Source organism: Geotrypetes seraphini, chromosome 14 (assembly GCF_902459505.1).
Source record: "Geotrypetes seraphini chromosome 14, aGeoSer1.1, whole genome shotgun sequence".
Classification (NCBI taxonomy): Eukaryota; Metazoa; Chordata; class Amphibia; order Gymnophiona; family Dermophiidae; genus Geotrypetes; species Geotrypetes seraphini.
This window is the reverse complement of record NC_047097.1, coordinates 3519757-3542219: the sequence shown is the minus strand read 5'-3', so window position 1 is coordinate 3542219 and position 22463 is coordinate 3519757. Positions and strand designations below refer to the sequence as shown.

At 41.6% G+C, this 22463-nt stretch overlaps 1 protein-coding gene across 4 annotated transcripts in view; it reads left to right on the top strand.

Annotated features, from left to right (window-relative positions):
• The window catches only part of HERC1 (HECT and RLD domain containing E3 ubiquitin protein ligase family member 1), a 423490-nt gene that overhangs the window by 307577 nt on the left and 93450 nt on the right, over positions 1 to 22463 (top strand). For all 4 annotated transcript variants that reach the window (XM_033919754.1, XM_033919753.1, XM_033919752.1 and 1 more), the window contains exons 56-59: positions 5735 to 5934; positions 7467 to 7587; positions 12127 to 12273; positions 16861 to 16962. In XM_033919754.1, the coding sequence (XP_033775645.1) occupies positions 5735 to 5934; positions 7467 to 7587; positions 12127 to 12273; positions 16861 to 16962 (570 nt within the window). The remainder of the gene's footprint in view (positions 1 to 5734; positions 5935 to 7466; positions 7588 to 12126; positions 12274 to 16860; positions 16963 to 22463) is intronic.

Genomic DNA, 22463 nt, shown 5'->3' with positions numbered 1-22463 from the left:
GATACTGGAGGAAAACCTGTTTGTCTGCCATAAACATAGAAACATGACAGCAGATAAATTACATTACATTAGTGATTTCTATTCCGCCATTACCTTGCGGTTCAAGGCGGATTACATCCAAACTAAAACAAGAAATTACATTTCAACTTAAAGTAATAGATTAAACGATGAGATAAAATTTTAAGGGAGAATTATGGGTTTTAGATAATGTTTGGTAACTAGAAAAATTAGAGAGTACTAAGGGTTTATAGAGTGTTGGATGTTGGGTTAGGATTGTTGTGCTGGATAGGTTTAACGTGTTTTTTGAAGAGTATGGTTTTAATTTCTTTCTTGAAGGTTTTGTAATCTGTGGATGAAGATAACAGAGGGGAAGAGTTGTAGGGGGTTTGGGATTTGGGCTAAATTGAATAAGAGCACCATAGCCGCATATCCAGATGTAGCCAGGTTTTGAAGGGTGCTTTGTACCTCTGTCTTCCGGTATGACAGACTTTTCCAGCATGTAGTTTTAATCTGGTCCTACAAATGAATTTTGATTGTTGGATCATCTTTTTATAGTGTAAAGGCCAACCAGCCTCGAAAGTGACCATTTCAAGATGGATCCATATGGCCATATTTTCAGTCTACATCAGAAGTGGAAAGCAACCACCTATATCCATCAACTTGCACCCCACTAGAAGCATGACTTTCTCATGGGCAGAATCTTCAGTGGTGTCTCTGGAAGAGATCTGTAGAGCGGCCACATGGTCATATCTCCAGATAGGTTCACAAAGTTTTACAGGGTGGACATAGCAGCCAAAATGGACTCCAAATTCAATTCATCCATACTGTCAGCTGGCTAATCTGCCCCACCCTAGACTCTAGGGACTGCTTTCATACCTCCTGAAAGTTCAGGAATAAAGTGTCTGTCACACTAGAAGGAAAGAGTAGGTTCTTACCTCGGTAATCTTCTTTCTTGTAGATAGACACTTTATTCCTGAAGTCTGCCCTGTCAGATGTTTATTTACCTGCTTACTGCCTCAAATGTACAGGGGAATCCGAATATCTTGTTTCTTTCCTTTATCCATTTTTAACAAGGAAGAGGACGTAACTGCCGCATCAAAGAATCTAAGGGATATCTATAGAATCTCCCACACTCTTAGTGCAGGTTGTTTGTTTTTACTTTGTTATGTATTGCAAGTAGTTAAGTTTTTTTATTCATATCTTATATGTTAATGATATGAGCAGAGCTGACATGTTTCTTAGTGAACTTCCCCATACCCCTCCCTATTCTATTTCTTCTCCAGGGCTGACCATCTGCTTTGGTACGAACTGAGGGATTGGAGGACAGTCCAGAGAGATTGGAGGCGGAGCAAAAGAATGCTAACAAGGCTCTCTACAAGAATCTCATGAGATGGGGTTGAACATAAGAACATAAGCATAAGCAGTGCCTCCGCCGGATCAGACCATAGGTCCATCCTGCCCAGCAGTCCGCTCCCGCGGCAGCCCAACAGGTCACGACCTGTCTGAATCACCAGAAGGGGCCCCCTTGCCACCTTGGTTTCTCATTTGAAGTCCTATTATCCCATCGAAGTCCTAACCCCCCGGTCTTGCACATGCACGACCTGGTTGGCTTTCTATACTTATTACCTGGTTAGCCTTCTATACTTGTATTACATCCCAGCACCTCTCTCAGTATCCCACGATCCCTTTATCCCCCAGGAATCCGTCCAAACTCTGTTTGAATCCCTGTACCGTACTCTGCCTGATCACCTCCTCCGGTAGCGCATTCCAAGTGTCAACGACCCTTTGGGTGAAGAAAAACTTCCTTGCATTTGTTTTGAACCTATCTCCCTTCAGTTTCTCCGAATGCCCCCTCGTACTTGTTGTCCCCTTCAGTCTGAAGAATCTGTCCCTATCCACCCTCTCTATGCCCCTCATGATCTTGAAGGTCTCTATCATATCTCCCCTGAGCCTCCTTTTTTCCAGAGAGAAGAGCCCCAGCCTATCCAACCTCTCGGCGTATGGGCAGTGTTCCAGCCCTCTTACCAGTTTCGTTGCTCTCCTTTGGACTCTCTCAAGTACCACCATGTCCTTCTTGAGGTGTGGCGACCAATACTGAACGCAGTATTCCAGATGTGGACGCACCATCGCTCGATATAATGGCATGATGACTTCCCGCGTCCTGGTTGTTATGCCCCTCTTTATGATGCCCAGCATCCTGTTGGCTTTTTTTGAGGTTGCTGCGCACTGTGCAGATGGCTTCAGTGATGCATCCACCAGTACACCCAAGTCTCTCTCAAGTCTACTGTCTCCCAACAATGCCCCCCCAATTTGTAGTTGAACAACGGGTTCTTTTTCCCTATATGCATGACCTTGCATTTTTCCACGTTAAAGCGCATTTGCCATTTGTTTGCCCAGTCTTCCAGCTTGTCCAGGTCCTTCTGCAGGTCCTCACACTCCTCCCTGGACCTAACTCTGCCGCACATTTTGGTATCGTCTGCAAATTTTATAACCTCGCACTTTGCCTCCTTTTCCAGGTCATTGATAAATATGTTGAAGAGTAACGGCCCCAGCACCGATCCCTGTGGCACACCGCTCGTGACTCCCCGCCAGTCAGAATATTGGCCCTTTACTCCGACCCTCTGCAGTCTACCCGACAACCAGTGCTTGATCCATCTGTGCACATCCCCACCCACCCCGTGGTTCCACAGCTTCCTAAGCAGCCTTTCATGTGGTACCTTGTCGAAAGCCTTTTGAAAATCGAGGTAAATGATGTCTATGGGTTCACCATTGTCCACCCGACTGCTTATTCCCTCAAAGAAATACAGAAGGTTCGTTAGGCACGACCTTCCCTTACAGAATCCGTGCTGGCTTGTTCTCAGTAGGCCATTTCTCTCGATGTGCTCGCAAATGCCGTCCTTGATCATAGCTTCCACCATCTTCCCTATAATTGAAGTCAGGCTCACCGGCCTGTAGTTCCCGGGGTCACCCCTCGATCCCTTCTTGAAGATAGGCGTGACATTCGCCAATTTCCAGTCGTCTGGTACCTCTCCAGTTTTCAAGGATAGGTTGCAAACATGCTGGATTGCGCCCGCTATATCTTGTCTTAGTTCCTTCAGAACCCTTGGGTGGATCCCGTCCAGGCCCGGTGATTTGCCGCATTTTAACCTGTCTATCTGTTTCAGGACATCCTCCTTACTTACCTCTATGTGCTCCAATTTTTCTGCCTGTTCCCCACTCATGAGCTCCTCTGAGTCCGGTATATTAGATGTGTCTTCGCTCGTGAAAACTGACGAGAAGAACGTGTTCAACCTCTCGGCTACCTCTTTATCCTCTTTAATCACTCCTTTCCTATCCCCATCGTCCAACGGCCCCACCTCCTCTCTTGCCGGTCGCTTTCCCTTTACGAAACTGAAGAATGCCTTGAAGTTTTTTGCCTCCCTGGCCAGCCCCTCTTCGTATACCCCTTTTGCTTTTCTAACCTCTCGGTGGCATTCCTTTTGGCATTTCCTGTGCGCCTGGTGATTTTCCTCCGTTGGGTCCTTTTTCCATCTCCGGAAGGATACTTTTTTGTCATTAATTGCCCTCTTTACTTCAGTTGACATCCAAACCGGGTCCTTTGACCGCTTGTTCTTGCAGCCTTTTCTGAAACTGGGGACGTACATTCTTTACGCTTCCTGCAGGGTGTCCCTGAATAGGGTCCAGGCGCTTCCTACAGTCTCCTTCTTAAAGATGTTTCTGAGCTTCCTCCCCACCAATTCCCTCATAGCAACATAGTTCCCTTTCCTGAAGTTGAGCGCAGTTGTTGCGGTCCTCCTTGCTATGGGTGTCCCCCGTTCTAACGTGAATCTGATCATGTTGTGATCACTGTTGCCTAGTGATCCTCCCACTTCTACCCCTCTTGCAGGCCCCCCTCGCGTCGGTTCCTTGACTAGTTGCTCCATGAAGCAGTCCCTCACAGCTTCTACAAATCCTGTTTCCTTAATGCAGTTGGAGTGACCCGTACTCCAGTCTATCCCCAGGTAGTTGAAGTCCCCCATCACTGTTACACTTCCAGTCCTGCATTCCTGTCTCAGTTCAGCTTCCAAGTCGTGTCCGACTCCTTCTGGCGTACCAGGTGGGCGATAGTACAGCCCCAGTTTTATGCCTGCACCCTTGTTTCCCGGCAATTTGACCCATAGTGATTCCAGCCCATCTGCCTTCGTTGCCATATCCATCCCGACCGAGCAGATAGAGTCCTTTATATATAGTGTTATGCCTCCCCCCTTCTTGTGGGTCCTGTCCCTCCTGTAGAGCTTGTACCCCGGCAGCGCCACATCCCATTGATTTTCCTCTGTCCACCAGGTTTCTGTAATTCCAATTATATCCAGGTCCTCCTCTTTGGCCACGACTTCTAGTTCACCCATCTTGGCCATGAGGCTTCTTGCATTTGCGTATAAGCACCGCAGGTCCCGCCGTTTTTCCTCCACCTCTGCATTTACCTGGGCCGCCTCCTCTTGATTTTTGGGCAGTTCTCCCGTTCCCTGTGTTTCCGCTTTGCCCTCAGCCTTTACCCTCGTAACTTTCATCTTCCCCACATTCCCGCCACCCCACTTCCCCGCTTTTCCTCTGGGTTTTCTAGCCCTACCGACCCCCTCCTGGGCTATCATCCATTGAGCCTCTGTTTGATCCCCCTCGCCTTGTGGCGCCTCTACATTGCCCTCAGCTTTCGCCCTCGTGCCACCCAGTCCCCCTGTGTCTCCATGCCCCTTAGTCTCCTCCCAGCAAGCTCCCTTTACCTGATGTTTCCCTCGCTGTCTGATCATAAGATCCACCGGTCCCTCTACTTCCTCTCTGCAGTCAGCCTGTTCAGCATCTGTTTTGGATACTGTTATCCGAAGCGTCAACATCAGATCAGCTGTCAGCTTTCCCCCTCTCCTCAGTTTAAAGCCCTCTCGATCTCCTTCCTCACATTGGCTGCCAGTAGTCTAGTTCCCGCTGTGCTCAGGTGCAGGCCGTCCCGCCGGTAGAGCTTGCTCTTTCCCCAGAAGGACGTCCAGTTCCTCACAAAGTGGAAGCCCTCCTCCTGGCACCATCTCCTCAACCATGCATTCACAGCCTGGAGGTCTGCCTGCCTCTTTGACTACCCAAAGGTTCAGGAATAAAGTGTCTGTCTACTAGAAAGAAGATTACCGAGGTAAGAACCTAATCTTCCCTTAGCCATGAGGCATATTTACTAATAATTCACATTAATCGCAAACTAATGTGCATTAATGCATTAACACAGGTTAGTAAATCTATCTGTGTGCTTGTTCCTGAACCCATGGAGGGTGACCTGACTGTCCCATAATCATAGTAGCATCAGTGGAAAATGTGGAATTTGAACCTTGGCTTCCTTGGTTATTACTCTATTTCTCTAACCAATAGGTTACTGCTCCACTCTTGTTAGGAAAGCAAAACCTACCTAATGGAAAACTTCTTCCAAGTTATTTAACATGTCAACAAACTTGAGAGAAACAATATAAAACATGCTACAAAAGCTAGATTTGAGTGTTCAGGCCTTCACAAAGTAATGAAAAATGTTTTTCCTTTGTTTGCTTATGTATTTTCTTTGTTACCCTTTGTGAAAACTTAAAAAAGGAGCTTATATAGTCTTTGCTGAAAAAATTGTAGGAAGACTAGTCTATTGTAACTATAGCTTCAGGCATCCATAAGTAAATATGAATACAAAAATAGGATAAATTGCTTTATTTGTATCTTTACTTGTAATTTTTAGGATAACCTTGTTAGCATGAAATGGGACCCAACAGGCCAGATTCTAATGACATGTGCCAAAGAAGAAACTGTGAAACTCTGGACAAATGTAGCAGGATGCTGGAGGTGTTTGCATTCACTCTCCCACCCATCAGTTGTGAATGGTGTTGCCTGGTGCAGTTTGCCTGGCAAAGGAACCTTCTTGCAGCTTATGCTAGCCACGTAAGTTAAAAGTAACTAGGGAAACAGTTTACATTTATGCCCTCATCCAAGTATTTGGATTTTTAGATTTGATTTCTTACTTTTTCAAAATCTGAGTATTTTACAATCTTAGCACCTCAGAAACCTCTGTTTGTAACCTCTGTAGCAGAAGGGTTTAAATACAGCCAATTAAAGAGTAGAGAAACTTTTCAAAAATCATATATTAATGAGATAAGGTTGTCCTTGCCATAATTGACTGTAAACTGTTCTGAGTAACATGACATGGCAAACTAGAAAAGTTGCTAGATGCTTAAGAACTGAGGGCTGGATTCTGTAACTGGCACCCAAGTTGGCGGCCGTCAATCACCTGTCAATCATTCAAGGGCGCTGGTTACAGAATCGCACCTATTCAGTCGATAGGCAGCTGAAATGTAGACCTGGAAAACCCTTGAGTACCTTTCAGCTGCAATAAATCTTAACTATCAAATTTCAGACCATTCCTCAAGTTTCACTAGGTCCTTCCTCATGTTATCCACACCATCAGGGGCATCTACTCTATTGCAGATTTTGATATCTTCCGCAAAGAGGCAAATCTTATCTTTCAGCCTTTCTGCAGTATCGCTTACAAAAATGTTAAAAAGAACAGGCCCAAGAACCAAACCTTGAGGCACACCACTGGTAACATCACTTTCCTCAGAATGATCTCCATTGACCACTACTCTATATTGCCTTCCACTCAATTAGTTCCTGACCCAGTTTGTCATTTTGGGCCCCATCCCAAGGACACTCAGTTTATTTATTAGATGCCTCTGTGAAACACTATCAAAGGTATCTTTGTTTTCCTGACTAATCGACCAGCCTCTCTTAACTTTTCCAGATAATTTTGCCTGTCTTCCTATTTCTTCAATCTTTTGTAATTTACGAAAGCTAACCTCTTTTTCCTTATCTTCTCAGCTACTACTTTTGAGAACCAAAGCAGCCTTCTTTTCATCTTTCTTTTACTTACTTTCGTTACAAAATGGTTTGTTGCCCTTAAATTGGCTCCTTTCAGTTTTGACCACTGCTTTCCTACTTCTTCCACATGTTGCCATCCAGATAACAATTCCTTGACGTAATCCCCAATCTGAACAAAGTTAGCTTTTTTTAAAATCTAGAACCTTCACTTTCAAATGAGCCCTCTCTACAGTGGTTAAAGCTACAGCCTCAGCACCTTGAGGTTGTGGGTTCAAACCCATGCTGCTCCTTGTGACCCTAGACAAATCACTTAATCATTCCATTGCCCCAGGTACATTAGATAGACTATGAACCCACCGGGACAAAAGGGGAAAATGCTTGAGTATCTGAATAAATTAATGTAAACCATTCTGAGCTCTCCTTGGAGAACAGTATAGAAAAGTGAATAAATAAAAAACACACCTTGTAGTGATCACTGGATGCCACATGATCACCCACTATAACATCTCCCATGTTTATTTCAGTATATAATTCCTTTTGTGTATCTACAAATTCATACTTGTCACTGAATGTACATGGTCTATATGGTTTTCTTTCAGGGGATGTCAGAATGGCTTAGTATGTGTGTGGACAATCCCCCAAGATACAGTGACCATGCTGCAATCCAGTTCAAGTAGTTCAGAAGGATGGTGGGACCAGGAATCAAATGGCAAGATGAAGGTAACAGTTCATACAGTGGATGAATATTATGGCATATTTGGATGAATGTATTGTCATCTCTGGATTCCCTACTCAAGAATAAGCTACTGGAGAAAGGATACTAAATTCTCCTGTCTGATACCTCTCTGATCTCCAGTGATTTTAGAAGAGGCATCTGTTTTATTATTTTGTCAAAGCATTATTTATGTACTGAATGATTGTCCCAATCAGCTTGTTCTTTGCAATTTTCAGCCAACTTATCCTAGTTCTTTTTAACATGTCCTTACCTCAGCCCTGGCTAGAGCTGTGGAGTGATGTAACCATTCTCCCATCTGCACAATTACAGTATATCTTGCAGGCAATCAAGCATGTACTCATCAAATGATCTAAAAGTCTGTATTGCATGGGACATGCATGGTGTTTTCTGATCTCCAAGTCCCTGAACCTAGCTGTAACAGTGGAGTGATGCAACTGGTCTTCCTTCTGTGTGACTACCTCTTTCAGGAAGCTAAACGTATGCTCCTTAAATAATCTGGATTTTTACATTGAATTGTACAATCCAATCGTAACATTTTCTGATCTCCAAGTTCTGACTCCAGGCCTAGCTGGAATGCTAGTGTTATGCTTCTAACCTGCTCTGTGCACCATCGCAAAATGGCATGTGCTTGATCACTTGATGACATGTGCACAAAGAAAACACTGCCTGTACCTCCTGCTTGTCTGTAGAGAAAGTAGAGTTGTTTACTAGGGAGGTAAAATTCCTAGACATCATAAATGACTGCTTCTAGGAGCAGCTAGTCTGGGAACCAACAAGAGGGGGAGCTATTTTAGATTTGGTCCTTAGTGAAATTCAAGGCATAGTACAGGAGTTAACTGTGTTGGGTCTGCTGGGAAACTGTGGTCATAATATGATCAAATTTGAGCTGATATCAGAAGTGATGTCGCAAAAGAAATCTACTGTAGAGGCAATTAATTTTCGAAAGGGCGACTATGTTAAAATGAGGAAAATAGTTAAGAAGCTAAAAGGGTCAGTTGCAAAGGTTAAGACTGTAAACCAGGCATAAATGTTATTTAAAAATACCATCAATGAAAGCCCAGACCAGATGTATTCCATGTATCAGCAAAACTGGAAAGAAGAGGAAACAAGAGCCAGCGTGGTTAAAAGGTGAAGTGAAAAAGGCTATTAGAGCCAAAAAAAACATCCTTTAAAGAATGGAAAAAGGATCCAAATGAAGAAAATAAGAAGAGACATAAGCACTGGCAAGTTAGGTGCAAAGCATTGATAAAGACAGCTAAGAAAGAATTTGAAGAAACTTGCAAAAGAGGCAAAAACTCTTTACAGTTTTTTTAGGTACATCAGAAGCAGAAAACCTGTGAGGGAATCTGGGACCGCTGGATGATCAAGGAGCAAAAGGGGCACTCAGGGAGGATAAGGCCATAGCAGAGAGACTGAATGAATTCTTTGCTTCGTTCTTTATGGAAGAAGATGTAAGAGATCTACCTGAACCGGAAATGGTTTTCAAGAGTGATGATATGGAGGAACTGAACGAAATCTCTGTGAATCTGGAAGATGTACTAAGCCAAAGCAACATGTTAAAAAGTGATAAATCACCTGGACCAGATGATATACATCCCAGGGTACTAAAAGAACTCAAACATGAAATTGCTGACCTGCTGTTAGTGATCTGACCTGTCGATAAAATCATCTGTAGTACCTGAAGATTGGAGTGTGGCCAATATTACGCCGATTTTTAAAAAGGGCTCCAGGGGAGATCTGGGAAATTACAGACTGGTAAGCCTCACTTCAGTGCCAGGCAAAATGGTGGAAACAATTATCAATAATAATAAAATGCTAGAGGCGCATACACTCTTAAAAATTTGTGAGCGCTGGCGCCCTGAGGTGTGCTTCTGTGCCAGTCCTCAGGGCGCCTGCGCCAAAGACACCAACGACTCCTCCCTCCCGCTCCTCTTCAAAGCGGCCTGCTGAGGTTCGCCAGCCGCTGTAGCGAACCTCGCAAGCCACTCTCCACCTGCAGAAGAAGGAGTCGCCATGTCACCTCCCGCCCTCACTCGCTGCCGCTGCCACTGATCCTCCTCTTCAGAGCAGCCTGCGATCATGGCCAGCTTTAAAGAACCTCGCAGGCCGCTCTCCAGGCTCAGTAGCATGCTCCCTCTGATGCACGGGATCGCGTCAGAGGGAACGTGCTACCGAGTTGGAGAGCAGCCTGCGAGGTTCACTAAAGCCGTCCACCACGATCGCAGGCTGCTTTGGTGAAGAGGAGCAGGCCAGAAGACGCCTGGATGTTGGGAGGGTAAGAAGAGAATCAATACCGGGAGCCAAGGGGAAAGGGAGCTGCTTTGGGGGGAGGGGTGTGCTGGGGGGAGACAGAAGGGGCCATGGAGAGATAGGGAGAGGGAAAGGGGGCTGCTTTGGGGGGAGGTGTGCTGGGGACAGACAGCTTTGCTCGGGGGGGGAGACAGAAGAGGGCCATGGAGAGACAGTTAGGGAGAGGGAAAGGTGGCTGCTTTGGGGGGGAGGTGTGTCCTGGGGGCAGACAGCTTTGCTCAAGGGGGGGGGACAGAAGGATACAGACAGCGGCCAAGGAGAGAGAGATAAAGAAACAGACAGACAGACACATCTATTCTAGCACCCGTTAATGTAACGGGCTTAAAGACTAGTAAAAAATAAAATTGTGGAACAAGTAAACAAACATGATTTAATGAAACAGAGTCAGCATGGATTCAGCCGAGGGAGATCTTGCCTCACCAATTTGCTTGACTTCTTTGAAGGTATGAATAAACATGTGGATAAAGGTGAGCCTCATGAAAGGCTCCTGAGAAAAATAAAGAGTCATGGGATAGGTGGCAAACTACAGTTGTGAATTAGGAAAACAGAGGGTAGGGTTAAATGTTCATTTTTTTCAATGGAGGAGAGTAAACAGTGGAGTGCCACAGGGAATCTGTTCTAGGACCGGTGTTATTTAACTTATTTATAAATGATGTGGAAATTGGAACGACGAGTGAGGTGATTAAATATGCAGATGACACTAAACTGTTCAAAGTTATTAAAACACTTGCGGATTGTGAAAAATTGCAGGCGGACCTTAGGATATTGGGAGACTGGGCATCCAAGCAGCAGATGAAATTTAATGTGGACAAATGCAAAGTGATGCACATTAGGAAGAATAACCCGAATCACAGTTACCGAATGCTAGGGTCCTCCTTATCTGGGTATTATTGTAGACAATACGATGAAACCTTTCGCCCAATGTGTGGCGGCGGCCAAAAAAGCAAACAGAATGCTAGGAATTATTAAAAAAGGGATGGTTAACAAGACTAAGAATATTATAATGCCCCTGTTTCAGTCCATGGTACGACCTCATCTGGACTATTGCGTTCAATTCTGGTCTCCTTATCTCAAGAAAGATATAATGGTGCTAGAAAAGGGGATGGAACTCCTCTCGTATGAGGAAAAACTAAAAAGGTTAGGGCTCTTCAGCTTGGAAAAGAGACAGCTGAGAGGAGATATGATTGAACTCTATAAAATCTTGAGTAGAGGGAACACTCAATGAAGTTACAGGGAAATACTTTTAAAACCAATAGGAGAAAATTTTTTTCACTCAGAGAATAGTTAAGCTCTGGAACGCTTTGCCTGAGGTTGTGGTAAGAGTGGATAGTGTAGCTGGTTTTAAGAAAGGTTTGGACAAGTTCCTGGAGGAAAAGTCAATAGTCTGTTATTGAGAAGGACATGGGGGAAGCCACTACTTGCCCTGGATTGGTAGCATGGAATATTGCTACTCCTTGGGTTTTGGCCAGGTACTAGTGACCTGGATTGACCACTGTGAGAACAGGCTACTGGGCTTGATGGACCATTGGTCTGACCCAGTAAGGCTATTCTTATGTTCTTATGTTTTTAATGAGTTATTTCTCTAAATGGGTTTATTTTATGCATACTGTGATAGGAATGAATCTCAGTCCAAAGCCAGGGCATGCGAAGTTTGATCTCTGTCTCCTAGGTGTTTTGTTTAGGCAACAAGGGAATGAATCCACAATTAACCCTCCTGTCACCCCCCTCAAAAAAAGAAAAAAAAAAAGAAACAAAGAATACCATGCCTATAGCTGCACCTTTGCTAAGATACAGTCTGAATGGTGGGAAGGACACCCATGCAGGCATAGAAAAATCTAAAATGACATCATCAGAGAAGTATGGCTGCATCCCCCTACTGCCTGTGGAGAACCTCTTCTACAATGGCACTGTCTCCCATTATTCACTCTTCACTCCCCAGGTTCAAGCAAGCAGTGAGCAAGCACTTATATGTGCCTTGAAGCAGATGTAAATTCTGACAGGGAAATTTTGAAGTATACATTTACTGCCATTACAAATTAGGAAATATATTGCATGCATCTAGCAGATTTAAGGGGTCATGTTCTGGACATATAAGTAATGCCTCTTCTAAAATCATTACTTGTATTTTATGCCAATTTATATGTGTAAATCTTCTAAAATCACTTCTGTAGTGTCAAAAATATGCAACTTATGAGGATGGAAATCATTTTTAGGAAGGACGCATATATGCAGGAGAAGCCAAATGTATCTATCAGCTGAGAGGACATATGACTCCAGTTCGGACTGTTGCCTTCAGCTCAGATGGATTAGCACTGGTATCAGGTGGACTTGGAGGACTTATGAACATTTGGTCTTTAAGAGTAAGTTTTGTTTTCATTTTATTTTATAGAAATATGAAGGCAGATTAAGGCCAAATGGTTCATCCATTCTGCCCATCCACAGCATCCATTATCACCTCCTCTCCCTAAGAGACCCTAAGTGCCAGTCCCACGTTTTCTTAAACTCAGACACAGTCTTTGTCTCCACACCTCTACCAGGAGATTATTCCACGTATTTATCACCCTTTCTGTAAAAAGTATTTCCTTAGATTACTTCTGAGCCTATCACTTCATAACTCAATCCTATTCCCTCTCATTCCGGAACTTCCATTCAAATGAAAGAGATTTGGTTCATGCTTCTTTATGCCACGCAGGTATTTAAACGTCTCTATCATATCTCCCTTCTCCTGCCTTTCCTCTGTACATATTGAGATCTTTAAGTTTCTCATCTTATGTCTTATGATGAAGACCACCAACCATTTTAGTAGACTTCCTCTGGACAGACTCCATCCTGTTTATATCTTTTTGAAGATGCATTCCCCAGAATTATACACAATGTTCTAAATGAGGTCATGCTAGAGTCTTATACAAGGGCATCAGTACCTCCTTTTTCCTACTTGCCATACCTTTCCTTATGCACCCTTGCATCCTAGGTTTTTCTGTTGCCTTTTCAACCTGTTTGGCCACCTTTAGATCATCACATACTATCCTACCCAAGTCCCGCTCCTCTTTCATGCACAAAAGTTCTCTACTTCATAAGCTGTAGTGTTCCCTCGGGCTTTTGAAGCCCAAATGCATGACTTTGCATTTCTTAACATTAAATCTTAGCTGCTATATTTCAGACCATTCCTCAAGCTTCACTAGGTCCTTCCTCATGTTATTCATACCTAGGTCTTTCCTCATGTTATTCACACCATCAGGGGTGTTTATTCTATTCCAGATTTTGGTATCATCCACAAAGAGACAAATCTTATCTTACAGCCTTAAGCAATATTGCTTACAAAAAAGTTAAAAAGAACAGGCCCAAGAACCGAACCTTAAGGCACACCATTGGTATCATCCCTTTCGTCAGAAAGATCATCATTGATCACCACCCTCTGTTGCCTTGCTCTCAACTAGTTCCTGACTCAGTCCGTCACTTTGGGGTCCATCCCAAATGCACTCAGTTTATTTATTAGACGCCTCTTTGGAACACTGTCAAAGCCTTTCCTAAAATCTAAATATACCACATCTAGCGTATTTCTTCTATCCAATTCATTGGTCCCCCCAGTCAAAGAAATTGATCGTATTTGTCTGACAAGACCTGCCTCTAGTGAATCCATGTTGCTTGGGTCTTAGATTAATGATTGAAGTTTTGAGCAACGCAAAATATGCATGATAATGTTTTTTGATGTTTGTTAGCCTCTTTAAAGGGTTGCTAATGGTACACTAAACATTTTTATATAGTAAATGACGGCAGATAAAGTCCTGCGAGGTCCATCCAGTCTGCCCAACAGTCACATTCATTGTCAAGGCAATGTTTAACCTACAATCCAGTATAGTACATTTTACATGCTAAGTCTCTCTCCCCTCCCCCCCCCTCCAAGATATACAAGATCTGTACTCAGATGATGTGAATGTGGTACAAAATATGCATACTAGCTCCTGATCCATCCTTGCCATTTTCAGGGCTCAGACCATAAATAAGTCTCTCCTACGTTGACCCTACTTCCCAGCTGCCAAGGTGCCATCAACACTTACTCCAGCCTATTCTGATCTGTCTTGCCATATATGGGACACAGACTGCAGAAGTCCTTCTGTAATTAGCTTTGCTTCCCCACTACTGGAGCTGCTACTTAAGTACCACTCCTGTGCATCATGAACAAAGTAATAGCTGTTGATCTGTCAAGTTTTTTTTCTATTCTATCTCTTTCTATCTAGGAATCCTTTGTGTCTATCCCACACATTTTTGATCATTTTTGTCTCTGCCACCTCTACCAGGAGGGCATTTTAGGCATTCACCAATCTTTCCATGAAAAAGTATTTCCTGCCGTTACTCCTAAGCCTGCCACCCCATAACCTCATATTATATCCTTTAGTTTTACTGCTTTTCCATCTCTGTAAAAGCCTTATTTGTAGATTAATACTATTCAAGTATTTGAACATCTGTATTATATCTCCTCTAGCCCTTCTTTCCTCTAGGATATACATACTCAGGTATTCAAACTTCTTATATGAGGGATGTTCAATAATTTATCTACCCGAGTATGAAAGAAAGTAGCAAGCATGTTGAAACAAGTCTGTGTATATTGGGTTCTGTACATGGGGGGGTCGAGGGAAATGTGAGATAGCTTTTAACTTGGGTTTCATTATTACAAGACCGGAGCAGTTGTTGGATGGATCACAGCTCCACCACCGCCAAAGTTAAGTACAGGCTGATATTTTAGAGTGTAAGATCTATCCTAGTATGCGGTGGTATGAGACGGTGATTAGATATGATGGCCTCATTAACAACCTGCTCCGTGTTGATCACTAGGTTGTTGGGTCTGAGCTTTTCACATACACATTTTATTTATTTATGGCATTTTATTAGGTTAGAAAAAGTTAAGGTGACTGTGAATTTGATGTCTCAAGGTTACTCGTGCACAGTTGTGGCTCAGTGTGAATATTACATTCCAAGAGACAGGATATCAGGAGAGTTCTCATGTAAATCAAGCAAAAAACTGCTAGATTTGGAACACCATTCAGTGATAAAATTTCTCACCAAAGAAGGGAAAAAGCCAAAGGAGATCCATGAACACATGACTGTGGTTTATGGTGAGTTTGCCCCATCATCCTACAAAGTAAAATTTTGGAGCAAGTAGTTTAAGTTGGGTAGAGAGTCCATTGAAGATGACCCTAACACTGGATGGCCTGTGGAAGCAATTTCCACAGAAATGTACCAGAAAGTTGAGATTTTAATTTTGACAGACAGATGAATTAAGGTTTCCTGAATAGCTGAAGAAATGGGCATCTCAGCAGGTTCCGTTTGGAAATAATTCATGAAAAGTTGGGCATATCCAAGGTTAGTGCAAGATAGCTTCAAAGAATGCCAACGCCCTTTCAAAAGGACCCAAAGCTCCAGTGCTGTCAGGAGAACTTGGAGATGCTCTGTGAAGACCAAGTAAATTTTTTTCATCATTTGGTGACTGGAGATGAGACATGGCTCTATTCTTGAGTCCAAAATGGAGTCAATGCAGTGGAAACACAAGTCATTTCTCACCCCCAAAAAGTTGAAGATAGAAAAATCTGCAGACAAAGTGATGGCAACTGTCTTCTGAGATGATGAAGGACTTTTGCTTCTGGATTTTATGCCACATAAGACAACCATAACCAGAGAGGTTACGCCAACACAATGATTTCTTTACAGAAGTCAAGAAGAAAAGACAAGGAAAACTCACAGCCGGCGTGCTGCATTTTCATGACATTGCGCCGGTGCACATGTCATGACAATCACAGGCTGCCATTCGAGAATGTGGGTTTCAGCAGCTGAACTATCCACCCTACATGCCTGACCTGGCACCTTCGGATTTTTTCTTATTATGAGTTTTGAAGAAATCTCTTTGTGGACAGCGGTTTTCAAGTGATGAAGACATCAAGGAAGCTATGATGTCCCAGTTTGAAGATCAAACAGAAGAATTATTTTCAAAGGGGTTAGTCATTGCAGGAAAAGTAGATTAAGAGCTATCAGGGGACTATATTGAAAAATAAAACAAAAATTTTTTAGAGCTATCAGGGAACTAAATTGAAAAATAAAACAAAAATTTTTTGGAAACTCTTTTCTTTCCTGCTTTGGTAGATAAATTATTGAACGCCCCTCATATGTATCTCAGAATAATCTGATATCATTTTTGTCACCTTCCTCTGGACCGCTTCAAGTCGTCTTACATCCTTAGAAAGATACGGCCTCCAGAACTGAACACAATATTCCAAGTGGAGCCTCACCAACAATTTTTACAAGGGCATGACTACCTCACTTTTTCTGCTGACTGTTCATCTCTCTATGCAACCCAGCATCCTTCTGGCTACAGCCACCGTTTTGTCACATTGTTTTGCAGCCTTGAAATCCTCAAACATTATCACCCCCCTTATCAGCTTCTCACCCCCTAGCACATTTATCTCCTTTTGATATGCAATTATGAAAAACATGACTTTGCTAAATATTTTTAGCTTCTTACCCACATTTTTCAGACTTATTACTAAAACTATATATTTTTATGAATCTAAAGATGTTTCTTAAAAGTTAATACCCAGTATCAAAGGACAATGTCTCAACTTTCTTATCGGTTTTTTATCAATTTTTCTGGGGCTTCAGACATGCCATCCGGTCGCCCGTTTTTTCCGGTGACACAAGAATCTTAGTGGCTATGGCTGTGGCTTCTTCATTCACCCACTCAGTAAAAGTTTTTAACGTTTTTTTATATATATATATATATTTTTTTTTGTCTTATTTTTCTTATATAAAGTGCATAGTGCTTTCATAAATAAATAACTTATCTTAAAAGGTGTTGTTTCCTTGATAAGATCGGGATTGGCCAATGTTTGAGGAGTGACTGGGGTATTTTCTTAAAAGTTAATAGCATATTGATTTTAAGTGTTTGCTTTTTGTAGGATGGCTCTGTTCTGCAGACTGTTGTAACTGGTTCTGGTGCTATTCAGACTACCGTATGGATTCCTGATGTTGGTGTGGCAGCTTGTTCTAACAGATCGAAGGTAACATCCTATTTATAGTGATTACACTAAAACTAATAAAGGAGTGAAATTGGTTTGGGGGTCTGTACAACGGAAAACACAGAACTGTTTTTGCCTCTCTGCTTGCAAGCTCATTTGCAAAGTGGCAAGCTCATTATTAGCTGGTTTCAGTTGAGCTGGAAAACTAAAGAAGCAGGAGGTAACTGCTAAATGAAAAAAAGTGCTTTCCATAGAATATGCATGTGAGTTGATCTCTGCTGTAGTTTTAAATAAAAGTCACAAGATGCTTAACAATTGAGGCCCAGATGCACTAAAGTCAGCGATCGTTGCAAAACCAGTTTTGACTGCTTTATCGACAAACACATTTGTCAACCTGATGCACTAAATGGCTCACTGCATGGTTTTCCCCACAGTCGCCCCATTTTCCAATCTGGCCATGCATATTAGCTAAAACCCCATGCAAACTACCCAAGCAATTGGGATCTTCCTTGGAAATTAAACTCTCTCAGTTAGGGATTAAGTTGTTCAGTTATGCCGACGACATAACTGTTTTGATTCCTGTTTCAACGTCACTCTCAGATCAGGCAAATAATATCTGAAGTTTTTTCAATAATTGAACAATGGATGGCCAAATATAAACTAAAACTCAACCAAGAAAAGACAAAATTCTTCTATGCTTCCCCATCCCAAACTACCGTTGAAATAACGTTGACAGCAAATGCAGTAACTTATCAAGTTCTCCCTATTATTAAAATCTTAGGTATTATTCTGAACTAGTCATTAAGCCCGTTATGTCTATCTGTCTATCTTTCTTTCTGTGTCTCTCCCTGCCCCTGTCTCTTTCTTCATCTCTCTCCCTCCCACTGTCTGTCTTTCTTTCTGTCTGTCTCTCTCCCTGGCCCCTTTGTCTGTCTGTGTTTCTTTCTTTCTGTCTCTCTCCCTGCCTGCTGTCTTTCTGTGTGTCTGTTTTTCATTCTCGTGCGCTGCCTGCCTATCTTTCTGTCTCTCTCCATGGCCCCCTTTTGTCTCTCCCCCAAAGCAAACCAAGATTGCTCCCTGGCCCCCTTTCCCTTTCCCCCTCCCCCACTTCCCTGTGCAGCAACAGCAGCATTCCCCCCCTTCTCTGTGTAGCAGCAACAGCATTCCCCCTTCCCTGTGCAGCAGCATTCCCCCACACCCTGTGTAGCAGCAGCATTCCCCCACACCCTGTGTAGCAGCAGCATTCCCCCTTTCCCTGTGCAGCAGCAGCATTCCCCCCTTCCCTGTGCACCCACCCCTTGCTTGCTCCCCCTGTTCCCTTCCTTTTCCCTCCCCCCGTCCAGCAGCATTCCTTTCCTGCTCCCCCTGTACATATGACCCACAGAAATCTACTTGCCTCACAGAAAAGCGCTGCACCGCACTGTTGCTGGCCTCGGTGTCTTCTCTACACTGCGGCCAACCCTAGCGGAAACAGGAAGTTGTGAGAGAGCGGGCCGCAGTGGAGAGAAGATTGTGAGGCCAGTGGCAGCACAGCGCAGCGCTTTTCAGTTAAACGCTGTGAGCAGGCGAGAGGGAGGAGGAGGAAAAATAGATGCCGGCAGTGGGGTTTGGAGGTCAGGGCGCGTGCGGCAAGCCGCCACTCCCGCCTCAAGATTTTAAAAGGGCGTTTGGTGTTGCGACACGTGCGGCAAGCCGCCGCTCGCACCTGAAGATTTTAAAAGGGCGCTTGGCGTTGGGGCGCGTGCGGCAAGCCGCCGCTCGTACCTGAAGATTTTATGGTAATATCGGATGGCTTGGCGTGGGCCCCATGCAGCAGGAGCTGAAAGCAGCGCTGGGGGCTCATGAGAGGAGCCGCCACTGCTTACAGCCAAGGTAGGTTCTGGGAAGAAGGCTGGGGACTCGCGCATGCGCACTCCTGCGACCACAGACCTACTGATCACGGAACACGCAGATAGGTTTTGGGTTTTAAGTTTTTTATTGATTTTTTCATATAGCAACAAGTGTTATAAATTTTCCATACAATTTATCATAACAATACACTTGATATTTCTATAATGTATTTTATATAAACCATATTTTATATTATTCTTATTATGAGTTTACATAGCATATAAATTGTAATGATTTTATCAATTATTATTTAATTATGAACCCTTTTCCCTCCCTTTATTATGTTAGTTTCACACAAGATTATCATCTAGTATGATAAATTATTTATAATTTATGATAAAGAGAATAAAAACCTTACCCCTTCCCACCCTCCCTCCTTTAACCATTATCTTATTATGGGAAAAAATTAAAATCAGTCATTGCAAAAATCTGTTAATCATCCCCAAATTCTCTTGAACTTATCCATATATCCTTTTTGTGTTGCAAACTGAGTTCTACCAAAAATTATAGTTTAATCTGTCACAATTTTTCCAATTATGTGTAATTTGCTGTACTGCTACTCCAGTCAATATAAATAAAAGTTTATTGTTATTTGACAAAATTTGACTTCGAGCTCTCATTGCAGTACCAAACAAAATCGTATCATATGTCAAGGCTACCGGATTTTCTAACATCCTATTAATTTGAGGCCAAATTGATTTCCAAAATATTAATATGAATGGACAATAAAATAAAAGATGATCTAATGTCCCTGTTTCAAGATGACAATGCCAGCATCTATTAGACTTAGAGCTAGCAATTCTATGTAAACATGTAGGGGTCCATAAAGCTCTATGTAAAATAAAAAAACAAGTTTGTCTCATAGAAGCTGACAATGTACATCTTAACCTCCAAGACCAAAGTCGTGGCCATTGAGATGCATTAATCTGATGCTTAATCTCAATGCTCCAAATATCTCTAAGACCATTTTTTTTCTTTTTATGTACGAATCCAGATATCAATTTATACCACATTGCGGCCTGGTGACCCATGGAATCTATCTGAAAACATAAGAATTCCATACTATGATAGTTATTAAGGCTTTTCCATTCAGGGAACCCTATCTGAATGGCCTGCTTCAATTGCATCCATCTGAAATATTGTGATTTATTCAAACCGAATTTATTTTGCAATTGTGAAAACTCAAGCAGTTTACCTTTATTCATTACATCCTCTAAAATACGAATTCCAGCGATCATCCAATGTTTCCAGATAATTTTAAATCCGCCAACTTTGATCTTTGGATTGAGCCATATTGTTTGAGTCGTTGATTTAGTTATTGGAATAGGAGTTAGATTACTTATATATCTTATAGTTTTCCAAATATCAACAAATATTTTGTGATCCTTATATAACCTTGGCATTTGAATACTGATAACATGACTCAAACGTAAAGGAAACATTAGTCTCCATTCTAACCAGAACCAATCTGGTATATGTTCAATGGGCTCTGGGAGGATCCAATACATACCCTGACGCATAATATAGGCTTGATGGTACCTATAAAAATTTGGAAAATTTACCCCTTCCTCCGCAATTGGTCTTTGTAAAGATACTAGAGCAATTCTGGGGGGTTTTCCAAGCCAAATAAATTTTGTTAACATCTTATCCAATTTTTTATAAAAAGACCCCTGAAAAAAAATTGGTATCATACCCATTTGGTAACAAACTACTGGTAAGATCATCATTTTTACAGTTTGCACTCTCCCCCACCAAGATATGCATAAAGGATTCCATTGCTCACACATTTCTGACACTTTTTGTAATAAATTTTTTTCATTAATTTTCATAGTCTCATCCACAGTTTTTGTAATCCAAATTCCTAAGTATTTTAATCCCTCTTCTTTCCAAATAAAAGAAAATGAGTCAAATAGACTTTTTGTACAATGTACATTGAGTGGAAGCACTTCTGATTTATTCCAGTTTATTTTATATCCTGAAAATTTTCCAAATTTTTCAATCAGTTCAAGCAAATGTGGAATGGTTGTTTCCGGATTTCTCAAATAAAGTAAAATATCATCCGCATATGCTGATAATTTATATTCTCTATCTGAATGCGGAATACCCTGTATCTCCTTTACCTGTTCTATAGCTAATAACAAGGGTTCTAAAACGATATCAAAAAGTAAAGGAGATAGTGGGCATCCTTGTCTGACCCCCCTCTGTAGAATAAATCTTTCTGAAAAATTATTATTAATATATAATCTAGCAGCAGGGGAGCTATACAATGCTTTTATTATTTGTATAAATCCGGATCCTATACCAAACCATTCCATTGCCTGATACATGAAGGTCCATTCCACTCTATCAAAAGCTTTTTCAGCATCTAATGAAATAGAGAATGCTGGGTCATTAATGGATTTTGTCAAATACAACATGTGATGTGCCAATCTAGTATTATGAGATGAATGTCTTTGAGCAACAAAACCTGTCTGATGCATATCTATAATGAAAGGGAGAGCTTTAGCCAATCTTAATGCTAATGCCTTAGTTAGAATTTTTCCATCCACATTTATTAAAGAAATAGGTCTATAATTTGAAACCAAAGTGGGATCTTTATTTGGCTTAGGTAAAACTATAGTTATTGATTCAGCCATAGTACCTGTAATACAACCTTTATTTAGTTGTGTCTGATACAATTTTAATAAATAGGGCATTATAATGTTTTGAAATGATTTATAAAACTCCACTGTATAACCATCTCTACCTGGAGCGGATCCAACCCTAAGGGATTTCAAAGCTGTATCTAACTCTTTTAAGGATATTGGCTCTTCTAAACTTCGTTTTATATGTTCAGGAATCTTTGGTCCCTCTATTAACTTTAAAAAATCTAAACCATCCTTTTCCTTTTCCGAATAAGGCTCAGAAGAATACAAATCTTTATAGAATTTTAAAAACTGTTTTATAATGGGATCAATTTGAGATAACATTTCCCCATTCTCATTTTGAATAGCAATTATTTTTGTTTTTCTTTTTTTTGCTTTAAGATAATTTGCTAGCATTCTTCCCGCCTTATTCGAATTTCCATAATACAAAGCTTGCTGTACAAATAAATCTTTTCTAATAATTTTTGAAGAAATTTCATTATATTTACCTTTAGCTTTTAAAAGTTCTTGTTGTGTAAAATAATCCCATTTTTCAATTAATTTTGATTCTAGAGACTTCACCACTTTTTCCAATTCTGTAAATTGCTTTTTTTCCTTTTTTATTTGCAAAGCTGAATAAGAAATAATTTGTCCTCTAATGTATGCTTTAAAAGCATCCCACAAAGTCTCTATTGAAATTTCTTCTGTATCATTAATTTGAAAATAATCTTTCATTTTTTCCATAAGATTTTCACAAAAGTCAGTATCTGTAAGCAATGTATTATTTAATCTCCATATAGGTCTATTTCCATTCTGATCTATTATTTTAATTTCAATCCACACTCCAGCATGATCAGATAGTATAATTGGATCAATGACAGCCTGTGTGACTTGATGTACTAATTGATTAGAAACAAAAATGTAATCTATTCTAGAAAAAGAATTATGAACCTGTGAGCAAAACGAAAATTCCCGACCATCAAAATGAAGAATACGCCAAATATCTTTTAAATCACAAGATTGTACCAA